Source organism: Rhopilema esculentum, chromosome 6 (assembly GCF_057945365.1).
Source record: "Rhopilema esculentum isolate cy_ngs chromosome 6, ASM5794536v1, whole genome shotgun sequence".
NCBI lineage: Eukaryota > Metazoa > Cnidaria > Scyphozoa > Rhizostomeae > Rhizostomatidae > Rhopilema > Rhopilema esculentum.
Genome location: NC_142820.1, coordinates 9,630,004 through 9,655,566, shown reverse-complemented (window position 1 = coordinate 9,655,566; position 25,563 = coordinate 9,630,004). Strand labels below are relative to the sequence as shown.

At 35.0% G+C, this 25,563-nt stretch overlaps 2 protein-coding genes across 3 annotated transcripts in view; both read right to left on the bottom strand.

Annotated features, from left to right (window-relative positions):
• Nucleotides 1–2,165: 2,165 nt before the first annotated feature.
• On the bottom strand, nucleotides 2,166–7,924 carry LOC135686799 (ubiquitin-conjugating enzyme E2 A). The gene is made up of 6 exons (XM_065203144.2): nucleotides 7,592–7,924; nucleotides 6,057–6,137; nucleotides 5,758–5,783; nucleotides 5,402–5,491; nucleotides 3,724–3,812; nucleotides 2,166–2,540 (listed from the first exon to the last, which is right to left on the bottom strand). The coding sequence occupies exons 1-6, from the start codon at nucleotides 7,633–7,635 to the stop codon at nucleotides 2,412–2,414; spliced, it is 459 nt and encodes a 152-aa protein (XP_065059216.1). The 5' UTR covers nucleotides 7,636–7,924; the 3' UTR covers nucleotides 2,166–2,411.
• Nucleotides 7,925–9,416: 1,492 nt separating this feature from the next.
• The window catches only part of LOC135686794 (arf-GAP with Rho-GAP domain, ANK repeat and PH domain-containing protein 2), a 33,595-nt gene continuing 17,448 nt past the window's right edge, over nucleotides 9,417–25,563 (bottom strand). For both annotated transcript variants that reach the window (XM_089108941.1, XM_089108940.1), the window contains 23 exons: nucleotides 25,224–25,261; nucleotides 24,456–24,563; nucleotides 23,960–24,016; nucleotides 23,367–23,464; nucleotides 22,858–22,927; nucleotides 22,242–22,332; nucleotides 21,613–21,690; nucleotides 20,847–20,987; nucleotides 19,899–20,004; nucleotides 19,699–19,777; nucleotides 19,081–19,164; nucleotides 18,549–18,581; nucleotides 18,058–18,120; nucleotides 17,546–17,614; nucleotides 16,868–16,979; nucleotides 16,248–16,366; nucleotides 15,354–15,467; nucleotides 14,398–14,486; nucleotides 13,638–13,673; nucleotides 13,080–13,143; nucleotides 12,721–12,777; nucleotides 11,933–11,986; nucleotides 9,417–11,065 (listed from right to left, as the gene is read on the bottom strand). In XM_089108941.1, coding sequence (XP_088965067.1) covers nucleotides 10,979–11,065; nucleotides 11,933–11,986; nucleotides 12,721–12,777; nucleotides 13,080–13,143; nucleotides 13,638–13,673; nucleotides 14,398–14,486; nucleotides 15,354–15,467; nucleotides 16,248–16,366; nucleotides 16,868–16,979; nucleotides 17,546–17,614; nucleotides 18,058–18,120; nucleotides 18,549–18,581; nucleotides 19,081–19,164; nucleotides 19,699–19,777; nucleotides 19,899–20,004; nucleotides 20,847–20,987; nucleotides 21,613–21,690; nucleotides 22,242–22,332; nucleotides 22,858–22,927; nucleotides 23,367–23,464; nucleotides 23,960–24,016; nucleotides 24,456–24,563; nucleotides 25,224–25,261 — 1,847 coding nt within the window. In that variant the 3' untranslated portion in view covers nucleotides 9,417–10,978. The remainder of the gene's footprint in view (nucleotides 11,066–11,932; nucleotides 11,987–12,720; nucleotides 12,778–13,079; nucleotides 13,144–13,637; nucleotides 13,674–14,397; nucleotides 14,487–15,353; nucleotides 15,468–16,247; nucleotides 16,367–16,867; nucleotides 16,980–17,545; nucleotides 17,615–18,057; nucleotides 18,121–18,548; nucleotides 18,582–19,080; nucleotides 19,165–19,698; nucleotides 19,778–19,898; nucleotides 20,005–20,846; nucleotides 20,988–21,612; nucleotides 21,691–22,241; nucleotides 22,333–22,857; nucleotides 22,928–23,366; nucleotides 23,465–23,959; nucleotides 24,017–24,455; nucleotides 24,564–25,223; nucleotides 25,262–25,563) is intronic.

Genomic DNA, 25,563 nt, shown 5'->3' with positions numbered 1-25,563 from the left:
GGGAAGATCAATGTTTACAGTAGCGGCCCTACGTGAGGGACTGGGGTGACACGTCCCCCCCCCCCCCCCAGTTCTCGGCAGGATCAATTTTGCATTTCGTCTAAATCCGATGAGAAAATGTTGTGGGAGGGGTAATATTTTGGCAAAGTACTTTTTGCGATATAATCCTATGATTTTCAAACTGCCTTTACATAGCCAAAAGTGGGTCATGAGCGTTCCCTTCAGGTAAAAATTGCGTTCCTTGTTAGTAAAAGGGCGTTTTCTGGTGCTAAAAGGGGCGTGGTCTAAAATCTTTTGTTTTGCCCCCCCCCCAGAGCGTAGTGGCTGGCACCACCATTGAATGCTTGCATCACATGCCTAGACAAATGGAAGATTGAAATATCAAAATCACACTCTGATTGCTGAAAGTATGACTCCATCCATTATTCTTTTCTCCAAACTTTGAAACATTAATTTTTCTCCATGAAATCACCATATTGCTTTAAATCTTTGCAATCCTTCTGTTTCACTTCGGCCAACTTTTCTGTTTCGTTTTCTAGCTAGTTTATAATAAATTACATCTATGTTATCAGCTGATCAAGGTGAATATTCGCGTGTACATCTTCTATGACGCCGCTCTATATTTTGACTCAAGTTCTTTGACATTTCTTTCAATTTGGTTATTGCAAATCCCTTTTCATATGTTTTTACGTTGTTCTTCGTTATCAGAAAAGTGCGAAATATCATCTGCAAAGTTTTCCTATTTATCTAACCTTTCTTCCTCAATTCGGTGTGTCTTCAAGTCTCTTTGAATGTGGTTGTAAACAAAACCAGTAATGTATATTCTACTCGTGTCTTATAAGCACTTAGCCTGCCTGTTTTAATTTGTATTGTACCATGTGTGAACATTTTTATAGTTTAAATTCACTTATTTGTGGTACTCCTTAACTATAATTCTTTTTTTGTTGTCATCGTTTGTAGATGATATCTGATGTAGAATATCCATTCCTATCTTCCTATCTGTTACTAGCTTCATCATATGTTCTAATCGGGCGGTATTTCCCTATTTGTTTCTTATCGCCTTTTTAGAGAGTATATCATTGCGTTCCGGCATTTTCATATATTGCGTAAGTTAACGTTTTGTTTTTAATAACAGAACAGGATTATGCAATTTTACTGATTATATCACATTACCTGCAATTGATGGAACTATTTCAACAGTTGGTCTTAAGGACGTAGCTCTTCTTTATAGCAGCCAAGTTTGAATAAAAGCGAGAATTATTATTCTATGTTTTTAAATCGTTGATTAAAGGTTCTTGCGCAGACAGCATCCTTTGCGATCATAATTCCAAAACCTTGGAATTGGAATCCTTTCTCATACCGTCGTTAAATAAAAACTTTTGAAAATAATACGAATTTAACTTGTAATTCATTCGAAAAACACGAATCTCACCATAGAATTCAGCGAAAAGGCACTGGCCCTTCATACTCCCTTCCAACGCCTTTCCTGTCAGTTCAAAAATATTGAATGGAAAGATGTGACACTACGTTGTAGCAACTGGACTGCGTTATATAGCCTCCTCTGTTTTTATAAAAGTCCCTTTCTACAAAGAGCATTTTCATGTTCAACAATAGTTTTGGCTTGCTCTACCTAAAAAATACATTGGGAGAAGAATTGCTAACAGCACTCTTTAAAAGCCAGAGCCAAAATTATTAAGCTAGAAGCCTATATGGGTGGTGAATGAGACAGCACCACCATGGTCTTTCTTTAGGGCCATATGAAAAGTGCTGCTAAGCCTTTTCAGAATAGCAGACTAAGTGTTTTAGCTAAAAGAAAGCAGTTATCATTGACAAATGCAAAGCTGTTTGTGCCAGATCAATGTTTTCGAAAATACTTGACTTGAGGTGACAAATGTTACATGGAAGAGCAGAGGTAATTTGATTTACTATTTGCTTCACTATGAAAGAACTACTGGACAAGTTAGGGAGCACTTACTTCAATGACCAAGACCAAGCATATATCATCCAATTTTTATGATGTAAAAGAGAGACCATGCATAACCCTTGTCCTATGCATATGTCTTTGGAATATACAAAGCAGTGCCAAAACAGAATTGCTACCTGGCAGACAAGGCAATACTGGTGTATTAAAAGGTATGGGGGGTGTAACAAGAGAAGGCAAAAAATTAAAATTTGCATTATTTTCTCAAAATGTTTAATATACACGTTACGAATACACTTCTTTACTTTATTTTACAGGAGAGAGGTTTTCCCGAACTCAAAAGGGGCATTATCAAAGTCCCCTATGGGTGAATGTCTCACAGAAAATCTCATATTCATAAGTTAAAGCAAAAGATTGGTGAAAAATGCAAACTAACACTGCTACACAAGCTGACCATGAAGGCAGTCCTGGATCCACAAAAGTGCCAGTTCTAAGCACTTTGCCAACTTTGCTCTACAATGGCTTGTACTTTTTTCTCATATTCTCTTCTATTGTACTGATAAAGCTGAGCTGCTAAACTGTTTGCAGGGCTGTTTGGATTTGGTTCGTCCAGCAAAGACTGCAAAACAAGACCAATTATCATCAAAATGTTACAAATTGGTTACTTTCTGTCGCAATATTGAAATGAAGATTTAACTATTCACATTCCTGTAAAATTCTAAGAATCTGTATGAAAGAATAAATTCTAAAAGTTAGGGCAGTTTAGATTAAAGAAAACTAAAGCATGATAATTACTATCTTTAATACAATTATGATTTTTTCTGATGGTTTTAACCATGATATCAGAAGCACTACATAGAAACAGCCAGCTGAAATCTTGAATCTGGCCTTCCCTACAAACTTTTTTGGGTAGTTGCTTGCAATGAGAAGCTGGCACTCTGCTATGCACTGGAATCTGAGAATTCAAACTGATCTTGTTTTTGGCAAGGTTTGTTTACATTTCAGAGCCTGACAAAGTTGTTATCTTTTGATGCACCTTAAAATCCTGAAGCACTTCTGTTGTACTGAGAAAATATGGAAAATTAATGGCTAACTTTGCCACAGTATTTGTAGGAACAAGGGAAACTTCCCTACAAGACAAACTGTGCTTCATTTGCACCCCTTCAAAACAATTTCTTGCAATACTATAAAACCCTACCTTATCATTGAAAGCAACATTGTTTCATTAATCAAAATTTGAGACTCTGACACCTGTTGCCAAGATAAAAATTTTTTGACTTACAGCCATCACAGTGAGCAAAGTCCCACCCTTGTGATACTGTAAGGAACAGGCTTTGGAGTATGCTAAAAGTGTATTTCTATTGGCGTAAGAGCAAAGACATCTAATTTGAAAGTTTTCAACAACGTAAAAATTTATGAAAACAAAGGTCGTTTCAATTGGAGTTCGGTATGCTCTGGCATGTTTAAACCACGAAAGCAGGGAAATCTCAGCACAACTGAATGTTGCTTTAACACAGCCTTTAGATATCATTGCCAAAAGATGCAGTGGCACAGTAACAACCATGTGATGCAGCTGCTTTTAAACACAGAAGACACATAAAATTTGTTGTAGTCAAGGAAATTCTTCTAGGATCAAAGGCAAACTATGCTTTGTAAAACCAAAGTAAATAAATTTGCATACTTTATTGCTCATAGTAAATGTTTGCCCTGTAAAATCTAAGAAGGAAATCCGAAAACAAATGAACTAACTGTGATGCAAAGAGCAACAGACCACAGTTGACTGAGAGGTAATTGCTTCTCACCTGAATTGATGTCAAAATTGATGATACATCATAAGTAGGGCTCCACCTGTTTTGCAGGATATCTAGACAGATTCCACCATCTGCATAAACTGGAAAGTACAAAACAAGGCAATTCAAATTATAGCTCTAGAGAAGAAAACTGACATCAAAATAAAACTGCTGTCTTGATCAACATGAAATGTGTAGGTTTTTTCAACTTCTACTTTTCAATGATGAGTCTTATCTCAGAAAAAAATGATCTAGTCTAGAACATTATCCAGCACCCTTATCCCTGATGATAACATAGTACAGCACCAGTTGCAAAAGAAAAAACATGTTTCAAAAGAATAATACCCTGTTGGTCCAATGTGAATAAGACCGTCAGTCTGTTAATAATGACTGAAATTATATAAAAAGTCTAGAATTTCTCAAATGTGAGTACATGACTGTAAAGGTTGCCTAATCAGTGCTACTTGCCGAATAGCTGAAGCTTACAAAATATAAAGGCCTAAAAAGCAAAAACTATATAAGTTGTTGTGGAAACTAGTAAAAAAATATACAGAACAGCCTTAACTTTATTATATAGGTATTACAAGGCCTTGATCAGGCCTCTCAGTTTGAGTTGCCTGACTGAGAGCCCACGCCTTGGTTCATGCCTAAACGAGACAAGGTGCACAGTTTTTCACGCACTTATCTAAAAATGTAGCGACATAGAGCAGCTCGACGATTTGAATTTTGTAAAGATTATTTTTTGTCAAAAAACTTTGTCTTGCTTCCCTAGGAATCATCTCAAATACAGCACTCAACATTTAGGGAATCGCATGACACAATATGCATGTTAAACAATGGAAACTGTCTGTGTCGGTTGAGTGTGATGAAAGAACCTGCATTGCTGCTGTTATCATTACATTAAGTAATTTTAAATTAAACAAGTATTCATAGTCTAGCTATGTGTTCTGTACAGTACGAAATCATGTTAGGATCAAAATGATAATTAGTGTTTTTTTCGTGGTTATATATAACACTTGGAAGACAAGTTTTATATATAAGCCTTTGGTACCACGAAGCAGGCCTTTCCGTGAAACGCGGGCTAAAACATCAATAGAGTTGATATCACTGCTTTTAATCCATCTGCATTTAAATTGGAAGTTATGAACAGCACACCTCAATGAAAAATTTTGCTTCCAGGCATGCAATCAGCCATGCCCCTGCTAAAATTTTTACAGAGAGGCATGTCTTGATGCCTCTATCTTTTTTGCTTGCTGAAAAATTTAATCATGAAAAAGCTACTATAGGGTAGACAGAAGGAGTTTGTTTTCACATAAGGACTCCATTGGTAACATTCTAAATAGGCAAAAACTCAACAGTTATATGTGCTTGTATTTCTGATTGGCCTATTTTGATCCACAACTTGGTATATATTTTCCCCAGCCAAGAGTTTATGATCTATGTTATGATGTTTTATACTCTGAAGAGTGTCAGACAAAAAGCTTTAGTATCATGTTTCAAAATGTTTACTTTTTTCACAACCATTGCTGAATTCTGTACCAAAAAAGAGTACCCTTTCCATAGTTTTTAGGGATTAATGGTCCTTGGTAACTTAAAAGCAATGGTACCAACTGATGTAAGCAACCACGTCTTAAATGAACAGGCCTGCATCTTACTTTCAAAATAACATCATTAACATACACCATCTTACCGTTTGGGTGAAACATCTTGGAAATAAATTTCACTATTGGAGGCTTGTTGGGGTATTCTTCAGTAAATTCCATTGTTAATCTAAATGTACCTTTAGGAAAAATAAGATAGGTATCACTGAATCATGGACAAATCCCCTCAAATGGGTCACAAATTGCTTTGGGGAAACATAATAAAATCTACCTATAAAATATGATAAAAATATGCAAAACATATATATACATAATATATATATACATAATAGAAGATAGGCTAGAAATATATTTGGGGAAACATATTCCTGCTACCACGGTATAAATATACAAAAGGTGTGATAAAGTTTGACAAAGGAAATTGCATTAGATAGAGGTTACATACCTTCCTCAAAAGGGGTCTCTTCTGGTCTATAAAAAAAATTTTTACAAGATATTATTATATTGACATGACATTTTTTTAGCAAACTTTTCAGCAATTATAAGACAGGAAAATTGTTTAAACACAATGAATTGATAAACATGCACAAAAATTACACACATTAGAAATAAAGATTATAGAAATCTATGGGAGCAGATATTTACTCTTATCAAGCTACTCTTACTTGGCACCAAATTATTAGTTAATAGTAAAGGAAAAATTAATAAAAACATTAGAAAGAAACCAATAAGAATATCAATTACCCAAAAATAACTGCATTCCAAAGCATAATGTTGTTTTCTGTAGGGGCTCCACTGACACCAGCAGGGGGATCTTCTTGAAGTCTTAAAATAAATAACAAAATCAATACAGCGAGACATTCCAATATCTGCACTTCTTAGGACTCTCAGTGTTCAGGCTGTCAAAGTACAAGTAGCAGCAAACAAGCAGTGGGGATTATACTTAATTTGCTTCTATCTATCTTGCATCTGAAGTTTGAATTCAAAGCATCTGAAAGCTAATACCTAGAATTTATCAGAACTGGTGACTTTGTCAAGATTTCTGGTTTGGTAGAAAGTTAATCCAAAAAGCAATACTTAAAAGACCCACCATTTGTTCCCACCAATAGCGTTCCAAAAAAGGCAAGTTTGCAGACTAAGGCAGATACATGCACATTTCACTTTAATCATGCATGTGAAAATTAGGAAAAATAAAGCAGAATTTACAATAGTACTATTATGAAGAAACTACACTCCCCTCACAAAAGTACCCAGGAACAGTTTGAAGATCGATTGTGCTTTCAGACAAAAACAAATTTAGGCTGGTGAAAACAACTTTTTAACTTTGTGATAATAATTTTTTGAGAAACCCTTCCAAAATAAACCAGAATATTAAAATGATGCAAAACATGCAGAAATTGATTAAAATTTTTTTAATGAAAACTGACATTGTAAACAAATTTCTCTAACAACAGATTCGCAACTGAATTCGAAACTGTCCGGATACTTTCGTGAGGGGAGTGTATTATGCAAGCCATATGATTGATGAAAGGAGTTTTGCTCAGGGGGAAAACTTGGCTGAAATGATTTCAATTCAATTTCAATTTCAATTTCATGTGTATTCTCAGCTTAATTACAATATACTGATCTAGTCAAACAATTTATCAAGATACAATTCCAGTTATACTTCAATACATACAAGGTTAAGATATTTAAAATAATTATTTGTATCTATAAAGTTATAGCTGAATGACACATGGAAATAACCCATAGGGGCTTTTGAGCCATGTGCCATCTTACGTGAATTTTGCCTGAAGTAATTATAAATCAATACACAATATTAATAAACAACAATAACATTGTGTTTATTAATATTGTGTAAACTTGAGATCTTGCATAGAGCTCCAAAGCTCTGGGGTTCTCCCTTGTCATCTGGGGTCCTTCCATATACTTTTCATAATTACTCGTTTGTATCATTTAAGGCTCGACGTCCCTACTGCTTACAGTATACATGGATGAAGAAATAGACCTTTGTGAGCTTCATCTGTCAATTTCACTTTTCAACATGACTGAATTGCAAGTGAACTTTAACGAATTAAATTGAAATCCTTCAGTCGAAAGAAAGTTTCAGAAACAGCCCCTCAACAATTTCTCAGCGACGTAGACACTATTTGAGACTGAAGAGATACAGGTATAGCACAATAAAAATGGCGGATTGTTTCCGCTAATTTAGATTTGATTACATTTGCACTTCTGTGCTGAATCGAACTATTATAGTAGAAAAATGGCGTGGAACATACCGTTTGAAGTCCCTCATAAGACGTCTTCTAGCTGGAGTGGACATTGTGCTCTAAAAAAGAACCCTGATTTTCACTTTGTCAGCCCGCAACTCGCAGGCTTCTATTCGGCTTTAGGTCACTGTTTCATGGGCTGCTTCTTTCTTGAACAATTCTATTTTGCTGCTTACTGCAGAACAGACCTTGATGTACGAAATACAACACGTTTAAAATGGCCTTCTTGAGTTTGTTACTACTTTAAATGTTATGTTTAGCGTGTATGTATTTATATTTCACGGTAAATTCCTGCCGCAGTACTGCCTGTCCTAACTTTTTCGATGTGAAGTAATCATGAGAGCTGGGCAGTAATGATGACGCAATAGCCTCATTTTCAAAAACTATGACAACAATCAACAATCATAGCATTTGTGAGGGGACAAAATACCCTACCTGTAATAGTATTGAGTTTTGATTCAGAAAAAGCTAAAATTGAAAATGAATTTTTGATAATAAATTTTTGATTTTTTATCTGGTATCAATATTATACGCGACCTTCAAATAATCTTTAAAGTTCAATAATTTAGTAGTTGGCATTTAGATACCCAAGCCGGAGGTGTGCCATGGCAGAATAGGCCTTACGCTCATTAAGCCTGATTTAAGGCTGATTTCCACTAGGCGAATTCTTTCGCGCGAATCGAATTTTTGCCAATGTAAGCATGCGTGGTGTCATGTTCTCAGATTTCGCAGCGAAAAATATGCGCAGAAATAGAAAATTGGCCGCGAATTGGCAGTGAATAATTCGCTGCGAAAAAGTAGAAACCATTCCTACTTTTTCGCTGCGAATTTTTTCGCCTTGTAAAATAAACCAATCAGAACAGCATTTGAAGACACCTGATTTCTGTTTTGGTTTCAGAAGGCCTACGTCTTTCCGCATTCTTTTTCTCAAACACTCTCGCCTATCCTGTTCTTCGTACACAATCCATGTAAGTGGATTCATATCAGATTATTTTTCAAACATTTGAAGTTCAAATTGACGAAAGCTGGCTTGAAAGTTTTATCGTTCTACCAATATGTCAGAAATAAAAAAATAGGCAAGAATTTCTTCAAATTGCTGAATTGTTGGCCTGCTCAACAGCAACAGTTTTAAGCAGATGCACTAACAGGATCTCGCGTGCTCTTGCAAGCTTCGATGGCGACCTTTGAAGGTATTTGAAGAAGTTATCCTGGTCTTATAAATGTAAACGTAAATCTCTTTTACCGAAAGATGGAATTCCCCATTCTGAAGACGTTCTGAATAAATTTTTCTAATCCAGTATCGCTTTTTTGCTGCTTTTTTGATAAATTTAAAATTTAAACCTATCTGATAACAGCAATCTTCGGACAGTCGCTATATTCTTTTGTAATGCTCGCAGAGAATTCGCATAAAAACTTCTGCCAGTGTGAATTGAACATCGAATTCGAGAGAAAAATTCGCAGCTAAAAAATTCGTGGAGAAAAATTCGCTTCGCGCGAAAAATTCGTCTCGTGTAAATCAGGCTTTATAAACTCAATTAGTAATATCAATGTTTTATAAGAAACGGCTTCTAAGATGCTCAGCGTGGAAAAAGTAGAAAAAATTTACGTCATTGTTCCAAAATTAATCATTCACACACCGATAAGGAACTTCACACCACCGGGCCTAATTAGATGAAATGAGAATCCCAGGCTTAAGGGATAAACCGCCTAAAATTTTGGCTTTCAGGCCTATCTTTCTGAGAAAAGCAGTGAATCTTATCAATGTTCAAAAGAAAACCTTCTTTGAAAGCTAGATCCTGATAGAAGACAACCAACCAAAGAAATAAATACAGAGTTGAAGGATAATTTTTTACCAAAAACTTTAAATCGTTTAATAAACCAACGGTTTGAATCTATTAAAAAATAATACATTCTCCAATTAAACTAAACGAGCAAAAATATGAGACTATTTCGGAATTCTAAAAAGACCCATAAAAATGTATCAATATTATTTGACAAAAAATCCTACAAAAGTGGGGGGATAATGGCTAAAATTTAAAATTTTACACCATCATGTTTGGACCATTATGTTTGGAACAGCATACTAGAAAATATTTTGCTTTAGATACGGCCCAAAGTTATGCGCAAATAATGTCTGCGAGCAATGAAGAAAAATTGAAAATTAACACAGAGACGATTTCAGGCGGATATTTAACCAAACACAAGACAAAGAGCAAATATCGTATTTTTACCATGTTAGGGGTACGTAAACAGAACAAGTTTTTAAATGTGAAACCTTCGTTGAAAAAGAAACAGCTACTTAATAAGATAACCGTTATCTAAGTCATGAATCTAAATATATATGTATAAACCAATTACTCATATTTTCGCTTAAAACATCGTGTCTTTTGAAACTTCAAAGCAAAATATTTTCTGCTACCATTTTTGCTAGTCGTCGCTTAAAAAGAAGCATACCATGAATATCTACGAAACGAGAATCGAAAAAATAATTTTCTCAATAGCAGCATGTTACCAAAGTAGAAACCATATTTCTTATGCATTGTGTATCAAAAATTACAAATGAGGACGGCACAACCAGGTCAAGTACGAAAACCCGTCTCCACAATTTGGAAAAAATACAGAAATAATTATATTATGTAGGATTACTCCCCCATAAAATTCCTGCAATTTGATGTCTTTTAAGCTTGTCAGTTAACATAATACTTGACAACTATGTTTGACAACGTTTCTCCTTAGAAGTGACAACAAAAGTATAGGGTCCCTCTATAACCCCTTAATATCTTCATAATGTCTATATACGAATACAATACTAGTCACAATACAAGTCACAATACTAAAATAATTCTTCACATATAGAGCAACATGAAGTTTAAAAAATTACCCGACCGTCGCTAACCGACACATTCCTTTCAAAAGAGACTTTTTGCAGTGTATATAAAGGTCTTGCAAAATGTGGTCCGCCAGTATCCTAATGTCAATTATGAGGAAAATTCATCATGGTCCGGAAATACTAGCCTAACTTAAACAAGAACAGTAGAAGCATGCATAAACAATCAAGCCTATTACCAATTGATACAATAATGGCTACAACAACTGCACGTCATCATAACAGCCATTGTGCTTTTGTACAGTTATAACATTACATCCAATGTTTTACATGGAAATAAGCTGAGGCGGTTAGAAGCACGCATTCTAATGGATTGCATGAAAATTGTGCAACATATCTACGTTGATTTATGCAACGGTTGTCAAGGACAGCAATCCATCCATCGATTGATACAAGCAATCAAATTCAAAATATCACAAAATGGCTTCCCTCTTGAACGGAAATTATCGTACGAGCCTCTACTAGACACTACAAAAGTTCAATCTAATACCGTATATTATATTAATTTATTAACGAATTCTTTTTAAAGATTGTCTCTTAATTTGCAGCTCCATTTGGACTTGCTTTGACGAGCCTTGTTCTCCCAGAACTGTCGACTGCAAACATAATGAGGGATAAACTAAAATTACTATTGCTCATAAAGACTCACAACACATTACATTTCAAACATGGCATAAATTTGAATATTCCCTCATTTGTTATCAAGGTGATAATTCTAAACAATTTATATGTTATTTAAAATCACAAAGATCTCCCTGCTCATTTGTATCACTTTTTTCAAAAGTAATTCTATACCGTAATTTGATCGTCAGTGAACAACAAAATAAACAAATGCGATTGTAAGTCTTAAAAGAAGTTTTTACTTTAACTGTCAGGCACTGTACTAGAACTTATCGAAGAGTTACACTAACGGGCAAGCTTTATGCAGGTAAGCTATACGCAGGAAATAAGCAGCTGGACAGGATAAAACCAAATTTAATCTACTGGCTTCGGTAGGTTTGTAAATGAGCTTTTTAGCCAATAACAGTCAAATTCGTGCAAGTCGGTTCACTTCAGACCAAGAATATCTGTCCGACTTTTCGATCTACACGACGCACTTCGAGAAGAGTTAATGTGGTCAAAGTCAGACAATAGTTAGCTTGTAATTTTAGGACAAAATGAGCAAGTTTGAAGAAAGTTTTTCCACTTATTTCTTAATTACATCTGCACATACAATTTTTTGTATTTCGCACAAATTTCGTAAGATGGGCGGTGGTTTACTTACAGTCGTGCCTCATGTACATATAAACAAAGCTTATTGAAATAATTTATTTTAATTCTTCTTAGAATAAGGTTATGAAAATTTTTGGTGCGGCCCTTGTCTGATGCAAAAATGTATATCCCTATTACAAAATACAGTATAGGTAGTAGGGAACAAACAGAAAGGGATTGAAAGTAAAGGTAAAGATAAACAATTAACAAACCTGTCTCCCCAGGAACATACTTCTTCTTTGATTGAGAGGCACTAGATCCTCAGTCTGAAACACAAATTTTTTTGCATTGTTTCAACACAGAACGTAATTAGGGAGACTGATACCGAAAAATGTTCTCGGTTGAAAATAATTCTAAAAAAGCAAACTTGAAAAAACCACAGAATATTGATCGAAAATTTTTCAGCTAGGAAATATATATTAAGTAAAGGATTGAGGTAGGCCAATCAGTAACGCAAGGACATGACTCTAAAAGTTGCCTGGTCCATGTCGCTTGCCTGAGAAAATTTACAAATGGAAACCAAGGCTGAAAACGAACTCATTCTGTCTACACAATAGCGGTTGTTCAAATATATGTAAATGGATTCTGAATGTGCCAGATGGAACGACGACCGGGCTCTGCCAATCACCCGAAACATGTCGCCGCCATATTTTTTGGCACAATCTGGGCTTTAGTAAATGTTCTCCAGTTACAGAATCACACATTTTGGTGCTGTTTTCAATCTGTAAGACCGAAGAGGCTTTTCTCTCAGGAGGAGAGTTTTGTTTCTAACGTTTGAAGGGACATGCTGTTTTGTTATATCATCCAATATCTAGTTTGTGCGTCCTACGTTGCCAGAATCACAGTGACAATGGACTTATTATCGACGGAACTCTTAGGAAAAATAAAGGAAAGAAAAACATAACATAACATAACATAAATATAAAATAACATCACATGACATAACATAACAACATAAATATAACATAATTCAAATTGTATATACTCTATTAGTACATACGATTGCTGTCATAGTCCTTTCTGCTTCTTGAAGGTTTGTCCAAATACCGTTTGGATACTGAATTCAAAATAACAACAATTACATCTTAATGTAACAATAAGTTAAAGCAGTTAAAGCCTGGATGCAAAATCGAGCTAAATCTGAGCTAAATCGTATTTTTCAAATAGAAGTTGAAGCAAGTTTGGGAAGAAGATCAATTAAAATATACAAAGAGTGATGAATTTTACATGTCCACAGTATGATTACAAAGATCAAGCGTACAGTAGTTCTGGACTTAGGGAAGAATTGATTGGGGGGGGGGTAAGCCCCCGTAGCCCCCCTTCCGTGAGCCCTGAGTAAATATCTGCTGAAAATGTTACCTTGATTTGTAAAATAGCACTGATCCATCTGTACAGGTATTTCTCGTCGTCAGTACACACATATCTACAAAAAATTTTAAAAGCCTGGTCAATGTACTTTGCTAAAATACTAGTGAAAAATCTTTCTTTTAAACGTGGAGCAGCGTGCAATAAGTTCTTTTTTGGTATGACAGTTTTCTTTAGGACAAATGTTTAAACAAATCAAGCAACTAAAAACATCGCTTTCAGTGGCTGGAAACTTTGTGGAAGGTTTGCAGGGAATCTTGAATTGTTTATTTTGCTGCCAGGAAGAAAAATCTTTTTTCAAGGCCTGCCATTGAAAACCCTCTTCGCGTAGGGAAAAGGCCTCTCAAACTGAAAGCTGGTCCCCGGCTAGCCCCCCCCCCTGATTTTTAAAGCTAGCTTCGCCACTGATTAGGTCGGTTTTGAAAATATATTCGCGAAGTAAAATGAAAATATACAACATAACTAAGTTTTCAACTGATTTTACAAAATCTTATTTGCACGAGTTCATGATTTAAATTGGTTGACAAAGAGCCTATAGAATATAAAGCTTACCTTTTCTCACAATCGCTCATGAGTGTAAACCCATATCTACGAACGAGCAAAGAAAGTTAATCAATTAAATAACAAATGGAAATTACATAAAATTGGAGTTTATTAAACTGACGCTCGAACTAAAAGCTTCACCAAACGATCCATCAAAATATGAAAACAAACAAATCTTTATCTCGATGAGCTTATTTGTGTTTGTTTTAGTTATTAAAATTTTTTGAAGTATTTAAACCTTGCAGATTCTGAACAAAAAGAATGTTCATATTGATTCAAGTAGCGTGGTAGGCGATAAACATTTCGCTTTTGCACAAAATAAGTAGAAGAAGACGCGAACTTTATCAAGTGCTGGTCGATAATTGTTTAGCTCACTGTATTTTTCAACTTGTTGAGGATAAAAAACAGGAAAATGATTCTGCAATTTTATTATCACAAATAAATATTAAAGAAATTTAACTCACTATATTCCGATTTCTTCATGCAGTCAATGAACAAAAACCATTCCACAAAAGACATTAACATCTTACTACGTCACACTACATAATTCTACAACATGCTACAGATTGCCATGAAATGAAACAAATTGGCGTTACATACTCAAATTAATAGCCAGATACTTAATTATTTGGGCTTCCGAACGATGGCAATACAGCGAGGGTTTTCAGCACAATGCGATTCTTTGAAATACAGACACCATAGTTAGTACAAATATCAAAGTAACATAATGTTATTGTTTTAAACGAAAGCTTCACTAAAACCAGCTTACTTTTTTGGCGACTTCTTCTTTGCTCGTTCATCGTTGCCAATGAAAAGCAGCCACTGATGAATTGACAGCTTCTCAACTTCTGAGCTATGCTAGGAAAAACAAGTGTACTTTCTCTTAAACTTTTTGAAAATGATGAAAAATGCTGATGTCAAAAGGCTTTCTCAATCAGCTTAGTTGTCAAGCCTTAGATACACGCAAGAATATTTTCTTTATATTATCTTATCAAAAATATAAGTTTGTTTACCTAAATTAATTTTAAAAGCGGATGCAAAACAGAAAGATAAAGCTGCATCAACCCTACAGCACTGTTTGTAACGTTTCTCAAAAAGGAGACTATTAAAATTGCCTAAATTGAATAAACCTGCTGTCGAAATTGAAGAGAAATTCATATTTCACAAAACCATTTCGCGCACCAACAAACTATAGACAGATCTTAAAATTAATTTTGCGGATTTATCCAGAGTTTATAATAATACGTCTAACAGAAAGATAATGTAAATTTTTATTTTTAAAGTACGCTTAAAAACCAACCCAAAATTATAAACTCGATCTGGACAAATTTCGGTTACTTAGGTAAATTATACGAAGTTAATTTCGTTCTGCTAAATGAATAAAATTTATAAAGGTGTGTTTTTCATTCTGTTTTCCGGACGGTGTCCTAACCAATGACGTGATTCATTTACGAGATACATGACGTCATAAAACCCTGAATGCAATAAGGTGATCGAATCGTAGCTGAAGAGAGATACTACATGCTGGAAATGATCATCCAGTGCTTTGTGTAAGGATATTGAAACATTGACAGTTGCCACGAGTATGAAAAGACCTTGAAGTGTCCTTTTAGCCTATGAAAGGCCCTATCTGCAAAAGTCCTCTTAATGGACTTGAAAGAAAAACGAACATATGATGAATAGGAAATGAGTTCATAAAGAAAGAGGCGTTCCAAAAATACTTACTTCCTTCAAAGAAACAATCAAGTCTCCTGTCCTTAAGACCAGAAAGTGCTCCTTCCAGTTTCCATCGTTCTTTTTCCAGTATAGTTTGCCTCGAATGCTAAGTCTTGCATTCTGCTGTAATAGCATTAGGTTATCTAAGTTAATTTGATTCTTCAAATATTGTTTATCTACATATAAAATGTAGAGTGTCAAATATATTATTTCAAAATAAACACACATCCTTATATTATAGATTCTTACATAAAGCCTACTGTTCGAACATTAGGATTTCAAATAAACACTTTCCTATGTTAAATACTTTCCTGAATAAACAAGAAGCATATTCCTGAGTGGAAACCTAAGAGATAGGCTTTAACTAGAAACGACTAAATCTCTCTCATTCAGATCTAGTTCTCAGGTAGTTGGGCTCTGTTCTCCACTTACTACAATGCCTGCCAAAAAATACTTGGAACACTCAGAAATTTGCGTTGAATTTTATATCTTTCACCCCTTCTTCCCTCGAAACAATGTTGATGGTTTAGAAAAATATCATACAAGTAATGCAAAAGAAGTAACTTCCTAATCTCCTGCGTCCTTCTATACCAACATTGTTCCCTGGGGGAAGAGGGGAATGGCTGAATTGACCTTGAAAACTGACATCAGGGTTTCAAGGCCTTTGGCAGGCATTGTAGCTTTGATCAGTACAAGACAAGTCTAGCGCAAACCACTTGGAAACAAACCAATAATTGTTATTGGTCTTAAGGGAAATTATCTGGTTTTAACGGCATGTACGCAAGGAACAAAAAGTAAATTTACCACAGGACGTCGCCTGTTGAAAGGAATGTTTATTTCTGCGAGGGGCAATGGAATTCCATAGAAAACCTGTTGAATACATAGTCACCTGAAAATACTTACATATGGCGCTGTCATCTCGAATACATAATTATTCTTCAAGGAATATGTGCGTTGATCTTCAAGTTTAATGCTTTCCATCAACAGGGAAAATACAGATTCGCTTGTATGCAGTGGTCGCTCTAGATGGAAAAAAGAATATCTTATGCTACTTTGCATTAGTTCTAGGATAACATACACACAGGTTGTTAAATGCTATGGGCTAAAAAATTCATTCTTTGCACATAGAAGTGCATGAAAATGTGGGGTTCGAAGATTAGGGGAGAAATAGCCCGAAAGCTCTAGAAAATTAAGGGGTTTGAGCTAGAATTAGCTACATTTAGGAGTTAGGATAGGCAGGAGGAAGAAACGGGAAAAGCAAGGTACTAACTTTTGACGGGGGTATGCTTAATTTAAAGGTATACAATGGCTGGGGAAAAACTAATTCCTTTCATTGCAGACGTTACATTTGCATTAAAAGAGCACTTGTGTAAGAGAGAACAGAAATTGAATAATGTTTCCGTGAAATCAGTCATGCTTTGACTGTATTCAAAATGCTTTGAATTTACAATGTTTAAGCAGAATACCTCAGACTATTCACAGGCAAGTGAAAATTCAGCGTTCTTTTAAAGGATCGGACGTACCTAAACCAGCACCCTTTATTTTCTGAAATAATGCCCAGTTTGAATCGGCTGGCAGCGATTTCAATTTTACAATGTATAAACAAACTTCGCTCGCAGTCATCTTTTTGTTCACCTACAAATAAAATCAAAAAAGCTTTAAAAACTGTCACTTGTATTCAAACTATAAAGAAGACATTCGAGTATTTATCTTTGAAGGTGATAAGATGGCGAGAAAATATACATGAGAAGAATGTATAGCAATAAGTATAAATTTTTAAAGTATCTAAAACTACTGAAAAGAAGATAAAAAAATTCAAGATATTGTGTAAATGAGTGACGGTCTATTTAAGCTAGAGTCAGAAAAGTATTTAGCAAAATAAACAACAACATTGAATATTGACCAGTGGTTTATCTATTATACTGCCTGAATGTCAAGATATGATCTCGGAAAGCAAGAACAAGATGGGTTTTCCGATTTCACGATTTATTTGAGCAAAAGGACAGCCTGCAGATTAAGCAAAACCGAGACAGGGCCCAGACAGAAGCAACGAACATAAAGACAATAATTAAAAATAGCAGGATCAACTGCAAAAATCAGTCAATACTTAAAGGTCATAACTAGTTGATTTTTTTAGAACACTTGAATCGATTGACGTCACAGAGATTGAAGCGTTCTTAGGGCAATTAGTTGAAATTTACCTTCACCATACAAGAATCCTGACTGTCTTGTATTGAGACAGAAATTTGAATTTCGTCGATTTTGAATCCCTAAACACAAAAATGTGTCAATTATAATTCAGAAAAAAACCGGCAACAATTTGCAGGAAAAAGCCTGCTACTCTTGTTTAAGAAATATGGCTCTGCTGCTTAAAAGAACGAGCACCAATTTGTTCATTATTTCATTAAAAGGATGGAATCAATTAAAGATATACCAGTGGAGCAGCACTTTGCTACGTGGAGCTGTTTTCAAGCACATTTGGTTTACTTAGGTTTAATTTTCTAGTAATTTGTCATATTGTCATTTGTTGCCTTGTATCCTCTGGCACGTTCGTGTGCCTCTTGCTCTTCTCAAGCAGGGTAGATTTCTATACCTCAAAGCTGAATCATCAAACTGTTTTGTTCATGATTACTCTTCTTCTGTGTTTAACTTCTGCAAATTATAGATTCATTGCTTGACAAAAACACAATAGAATAAAATGCCTCTCACCAACCTCAGACATTCGGTCTTTTAGTTTCATGGCATCATCCATCACCCGCTTCGCATTTTCAATTTGCTAGTGATAAAGAGGAAAAGAGGATATAAAGTCGGGCACGTGTTCAAATTAGTTAAAGTACAAAGTAGAAACTGAAGATCACTAAATATTAACATAATTTAACGTAAAGTGCACAAAAATACAGTGGTTGTGCCGCTATAACGTATTTACAGCCACCAAGATCTTGGCACCGCAAACTTTATCAGATGGCACGATATATTGGAAACATAGCCTACTTTTCGCTCGACACTCTTCAGAGTATAAAACTAGGATAATGACCGAAAGTAGGCAAAAAATTTATATCAAGGTGTGGATCGAGAATGACGTGACAGGAAGAAAGGTAGGTTTTATTGGTTCTTTTGTTTTTTACCAGCCACCGACCGGAATGTTTACAGTAATGTTTACATAGGATTTATAAATAGATAGGATAGGATAAAACGACACCCCACCTCTTGCTTTTTAGCTTCTTCTGACGGATCGATCTGTAAAAAGAACCAGAGTGGCAACTGTAAATTGCAGTTAAAGAAACATAGAGCCCTAGCCTTTCTTAGGTTTTTATCTTTCTAGGCAATTGGTTTCCCTCAATTGAAAAAATTGAAACAAAAACAAAGACACATGTATAGGGAAAGGCAAAATAAATATCAGAAGAGCTCAAAGTCTAGAGCTTCATTTATGAAAAAAATTTATTGCTGTCTATTATGATAATAACAGGGGGTCTAGGGAATAAAAAGGGGTGTCAAGTTGGAAATCTAACAAAAAGAAGCTCCTAATAAGGCTATTTTGTCAACTAAGATGAAAGTAAAAATGTAAGAGTTAAGAGCCCTCTTTGTAACATACATAATACTGCAATGACAAATTGAATCCGACAATGTCAAAGAATATCTACAGTTTTTGGGTACAAACTACCACACATACTCAAATTAACATTAATTATAATAAATTTACAAAAAAATGTTTTGCTTGAATAATTGTAATACTCACATCGAAAAAATACATGTAGTAAGTTAGGATATCGTCGAAAATAGCATACTCTCGACTCAAGATCATCTCATTGGTTGATTTGCCCTGTCACATGATAAGAGACCACAAGTTAACAAGCAAGGCCTCTTAGAGGAACAAATAAATGGTAGAATAAAAGATCAAGATTTTTTATAAACTCTGAAAATATTTTATTTCTGCATAAAGAAACCTTCTTCTTCTATTTTCTTCTATTTCAAACACAGTTCCCAATTCTCCCAGCTGCTGCAGGCAACTCTTGATTATCTCGAAATTCTGCGCTATACTCTGTATTACGATACCCTATGTTTGGTTCTACTTCACGATAGTTTTTGTAAGTTTTGCAGTTCTGTCCAATCTGAGGTGTTCGTCGAAATGATTATTTTAACACGTGCCAAGTAGTAGTTATTGGATTGGTTGCAGGTTAACTAATCTAGGCCCAAGAGTATTGTCTTAAAAGCCTTTTGTCTTGCTATTTCTGCAAGGATCTCCTTGTGTACTCTCGTTTGAATTGAAACCTATGTATCAGCAAGGAGGTGAGTTCATTAATCATTGCGAGGCACGGTGGATGTGGTTATGATTCAAGTGAAAGTTAAGACTTACCTGGTTTAGAATAATGGGTGCAAAAACACGATTAACATTTTCTTTGCTCATTAGATTTTTCTCAGAATGTCTGATTATTCTGTAGAAGGAAAGAGATTGTATCTTATTTTTATATTATAGATTCATAATCAATCATTACATTTATTTCAGACAATCACAGAAAATAATGGAAGATGATTTAAATGCATTAACCAACCTACCCGTCGAGATGTACAATAAGGCATTTCAATGTGGCAGCATTCACTTCAGGTAATTCTTTGAGTAATTGATAAATGGTCGTCAGTCTTCCATCATGGTCAGTATTGACTGAAAATATATAAAATTATCAGTCTAAAATAATTATTCATACAATGTTCGTACAGAACACAAAATTTCACCATAGGATCACAACGAATCGCGATATCAGGTTGAGATACACATTAGCTGCTAAAACTACTTTGTTCAACGCCCAGCGCCTAGGATCTTGTTTTGAAATTTTTCGTACAATCCACCAAAATCTTTACTTTGAGCACGTACTATACAAGTCACAGTAAAAATTTTTCCGTTAGTGGGTGGAATTCCAACCCTTCAAAAGGCTTAGGTGTTCCAAAGCACTTGGCAGCAATCTGGGCATAATTTCTGGGCATAAAACAATGGTGCTAGTTTCCGTTACTCCAATTTGAATGTTTTTCCAAATTAAAACTGACAATGCTGGAAAATGTCAGTTGCATCGCAATGGCAAATATTTTTCAACTGCTTGCTACTTTCAGGGTTTAGGATGCAAAGAAGAATTGCTTAGAACCAGATGTGAACAACAGTTCCAAAAAAGTATAATTTGTAGATTGCTACCACGCTTTTGTGATAAGATTAGTAATAAAACGATATCTATTACATGGACTTGTGAAACAGAGGAAGTTTGGGATTGTGATAAAAATTTACTGTAACAGTTATGAGTTGTCTTGCTTTTTGAGTTTGATGTTCCACAGATAACAAATAGGAAGACATGAACGGGCAAAGACTTTCAGGAAAACATGGCTAAATCAAAATCGACTTCCTAAATAACATTTGGTACTTGCCACTGCTTTGGTATTATTTCCAAGATTTTGGATTCAAAACAAAAGTACGTTATTGATGGTATTGAAGTAGCAAACAAAGTGCAAAAGGCATACCTGAATTCTTTAAAAATTTTTCATATAGTCGATCTGTCATTAGCGGTTCCTGGAGACCTTCTCTGAAGTATAACTTAAGAACACCGCATACGTTGTGAACAAACGGATACTCATCAAGTGTAAGGCGTACAGCTGCAGCATCTGAAAACGTCCCAAATAGAATAATATCGAGCGCTTGATGATTATTGGACCTGTGTAATCTTTATTTGGTGATTGGGCAATGGCCAATGGCATTGGCCAAACGAGTTGCAAATTTAAAAATTACGATGAAAATTTGTACATATGTTATCATTTCTTACAGGGATTTAACAAATGAGTGATACGTGCGGGTTTGAAGACATCCATTACATAGAGGTCTAAATACAATGACTGGAGCAAAAGGTCAGCAAAATTAGTACAATTGCTCTGTAGGTACAAGTGAAGTATTCTACTGGAAAGCTTAAGCGGTCTGCAATAAAACTCAAGAAAGTGAAACTGTCATTTGTTTATCTCGTTTTAACAGGAAATAAAACGTATACTAGAAAACTTTTTATTTGTTGAGATAGCTGGTTGACCTATTAACGTCATTATGTTCTAGATTAAAAACTCGTGAATCGGACACATTACGAGATCTGCCTGGAGGACCTAACCGGAAGAAAGCCTTGCGATCATAGTGGAACGCTCTGCTGAAGATGTTCATCTTGCTATCAAAAGTTCAATATCACATGCAAGAATATTGTTTAGGTCAAAAATGGTTTGACCAGGATAATCATTTATCATTACTCACCTTGATTGAAGACTTGCTTGATCGCTCTTATAGTGCTCATAGATCCATTCTTCCGATAAATGCCTTCTTCATCTAATGCTACAAACAATGAAAATTGCTTTTCTACCTTTCTGTCTTAGCAACCTTAATACCATATAAGTAGATCTGTACACGTTCTGATGCATAAGTCAGGATGGTTCCCAAGTTTAATGGGACTATCAGGTAAATGTAAGCAATGCTACAAATAGATGAAATGGAAAATATTTTCGCGGCAAAGAAATTTGAAAAGTAACAGCAGCAAGAAAATATCACAAAGCATTTATCCAACAGAGTTCTAAAGGTATCCAGAGGTTAAAAATCACCTGGAATAGATAAAAAAGTATCCGGACAGGTTAACAAAACGATGAAAACTTGGATACAATATCTAGTGCCTTAATCCTTTGGTGAAATAACAAATTGATAAATAGTTACGGTTAATATATTAAGGGCTAATAGAACGATTTTCTTGTATGTTTGTGATCGTGCTCATGAAGAAAAAGAGCTTCATTCTAACTATGATAACTAGGCTGGATAGGGACTATCTACTAAAGTTATTATGTTAATGAAATTCTGTGCACTTTATTGTTGAAACCAAAGGTAAAGGGGTTTACCATAGTAATTTACGTAGTCGATGCACTTGGCTACCAGATGGGGGACCTTCTTTCCATTCAACTCTTGATTTTCTATTGCTACTCCGAAAACCTACAGCAAAGAAAAATGGGTTTTGAATTTGACAGAAACACGCAGAAGAATACAAAAAACATTGAAAGCATTGACAAGGATTTAAAAAACACAGAACAAGATTCAAAATAAAGAAAGACACAAAAAGGCACAAAACACAGCAGGCAGCAGGTGTTTCTTGTCGCAACTTTACTGATACACTTTACTGATACAACAAAGAATCATATCACAAGTACTTATCAAAAAGTAGCTGAAATGTAACTTGATACTCAATTTAAAACCTCCAGCGTTCAATACACAAGCAAATTGAAAAGTCTTATTGTAAATGAAAAGAGAGTTATCTTGAACCTAAAAGCAATGCTTCTACGAGTTATGATTGTAAGAAATCTGTACCAGCATGAACAATTCTATAATCAACTAATTCAATCTTAATATAATCAACTACCCGTCCTTCACTGTAATGAGAAAACTCCAATCCAACGCAATTTGATGAAAATAATGGAATAAAATCATGAATATAGACAAAACGCTAGTAAAAGTGAATACCTGTTTATTTTTTATTGCCCAGTACCACGATTTAGCATCACTTGGTGTCTCTCCTTTCAAATAGAACGTCCTGTTGAGGAAAACTGAATACAATATTTTGCTCACAGCTTATGGTTTTTACTCCTTTCAAAGTGGTATAATGTTCTGCTTAATCCCTTCCTTTCACACTACTCGTATTTCGTTGGTAGCAGTCTCAAGAGCATATCTTATTTTTGAGGCCAGAATGATTACAAAAATTTTGCTGGTTTAAGATTCTTGCTTAGCATTTGACCAAAGCAAAACATTAACTTCTCATTTCTGGTCATGGATAAAGAACACAAGTTCATTCGCGAATTAAAATCTCGCAGAATTGGAAGAAATAGAACAAATAGAAAGAAAAATTGAATTTGCTTCACACTTCGGAGGTAATTGATATGTTTATTGCCCTTAAATGTTGTCCAATTGTCCTTTGGTCAACGATAAACAAATAAATCACAAATTTCTCGGATGCAGCAAAACGGTCCTCTTACCTGTTTGGTAGTACAATATTTATTGTTTTCGGGTCATCGTCATTCACTCCTAACTGAACATCTATCATTTCTCTTAGGTCAATCAGTTCTTTTTCTTTCTAAAATTTAAATAGAATCATGCAAAGGAACTAAATAGAGAACTATGACAGTTAAGTAGAATCTACATATGGCGATTTCATGTCTGTGAATCTACATATTGACATTTTCTAGACATTTCATAGACTTACTAAGTGTTACCAAGAGTAACATAGTGTTACCGGGATCAACAATATTCTTCCTGGGATAACTGTTTGTTAAGAGGCGGCAGTGAAGTATGGACGTATGAAGTATGACCATATGCTACTGGCTGACAAGATTAACCAAGCATATACATGTGAATAAAGAAAGATTCTTGCAAAATGTATCATGCATCATTTCTACAGACAAGATGACACTGGAGAGATACCCGGACAAGAGGACATGCAAAGCCTGACTGAAAGAGAATGAAAGCAAAAATCAAGTATTTACCCCATTCTGAAATTTGACACACTAAGCAATGTAAAGTAAAAACGAGAAACGGAAACTGGATAAATAATTGAATCATTTTCACTTACATCTCGTTGATAAAATAGACTTCGTTTTTGAAGATAAAACATTCTCTGCCTCCATGGCTGAAAAATAAAAAGTATTGGTCAGAGATAGCACTAGTGAAAGAAGTAGCATCTTTAACTAAATAAGTCATGCAAGTAAACAAATTAATTAAGAACTTTCTTAATAGGCAAGCGGCACTGATTGGTCAACCTCAACAGTCATGTGCTCGTGTTTCTGATTGGCCTATTTCGATCCACAACTGGGTAAATATATTTCCTAGCGTAGAGTTTTTGATCTATGTTCTAACGTTTTAAACTATGAAGAGTGTCAGACAAAAAGCTTTAGTTTACTAAATGTTTGCTTTTTTCAAAGCCATTTTTAAGAACTTTCTATACTAATCAGCTAAATACTACTTGCTTAACAATGCTTAATGTTTTTGTTTCTTTTAATACAACATCAGAGAAAGGTGCATGACAACGATTATATAACTGAAAATGTCAAAGCTGAGAAAATCGGCACCTCGCTATTTTTTGGTCCTCTTTTTAGAAGAATACCCTCCTTTTCCCATGTGGGTGGGGGAGGTGCATTCCTTCGAGCTGCCTCTTCGCTTGCCTTTCGTATTCGTTCCTGTTCGAAAATAATCAGAAGCTAAGCAACGCTACTGGATGTCACACATTTCTACATGATACTGATTATGGTGATACTTAAACCATGTTAATGCTTTAGAGGAAAAACTTTCTGTACGGGTCCAATGTAGCAGACAAATTCTTGTATACCAAGAGGAATGGCCCAAGTTTGTTTCTCAAAAGTATGCAAAAGCAGCCTTTGCACAATTGACAAATTATTCTTCTATTATAATATTTCGCAATTGCAACAGTGAATTCATTTCGTAAATCATTTTCTTATTCAACATGGCTATAGCTTCCATTTAAATATTCTAGAGTTCAAAATGTCTCAATTTATAATTCTATATAATGTCTATGTTGAAAGCAAGCATATTGCGTTTGAGCGGCTTCAGAGATGACCAGTGTTGGAGGGGCCAAAAATGTTTACACTGTATTGCTTGCGCTAATTTTGTGCAAATAGCCGTGCAAATGTAAAGCGGTCAAAAGAAGTACAGTTTACACGCAAAGGCTATCCGCAAGGGAGAGCCAAATTTTTCCGCCACAGTATAGAGAGAGTCTAAATTTAGATCAAATTTAAATTTGTCTTGTATCACTTCCACTTGATAATTTGTCTACGTCATATAACAAAATCATGTCGCGTACAACAAAAAGTGTCTCTTACCGCTTCTTCCCTTTCTTCTTTCTCTCGTTCCTCGGCGGCTGCGAGAAAAATTAGCAAATCAGCAATTAGAATCGGTAACATGTTTACATCTTGAAACAAACGCAAAATCATGCAAGTGCTTTTTCCGTCACCAGCTACAAAGTTTAACAAAAAACAGCCAAGAACATGGGTTATCCAAAAAGATGTGAACACAAGCATCTATCACAGTAAGTTGAAAACTCCAGACAGTAAAGATGACAATGATAACACTAAAGACATCAATTGGAACTTGTCAATGATATGGTAAAATTATCATTCATAATCTTGAATAAACGATGTTCATTTTAGAACTTGATATCGA

What these genes read in the sequence shown, in the direction of transcription:
- LOC135686799 (XM_065203144.2), bottom strand. Translation starts at nt 7,635, where the DNA reads ATGTCCACTCCAGCTAGAAGACGTCTTATGAGGGACTTCAAACG. An exon ending in AGAGACCCCTTTTGAGGAAG is followed by an intron (nt 5,492 to 5,757) that starts GTATGTAACCTC and finishes TTTTTCCTAAAG; the next exon opens with GTACATTTAGATTAACAATG. An exon ending in CAATTTTGACATCAATTCAG is followed by an intron (nt 2,541 to 3,723) that starts GTGAGAAGCAAT and finishes CTTGTTTTGCAG; the next exon opens with TCTTTGCTGGACGAACCAAA.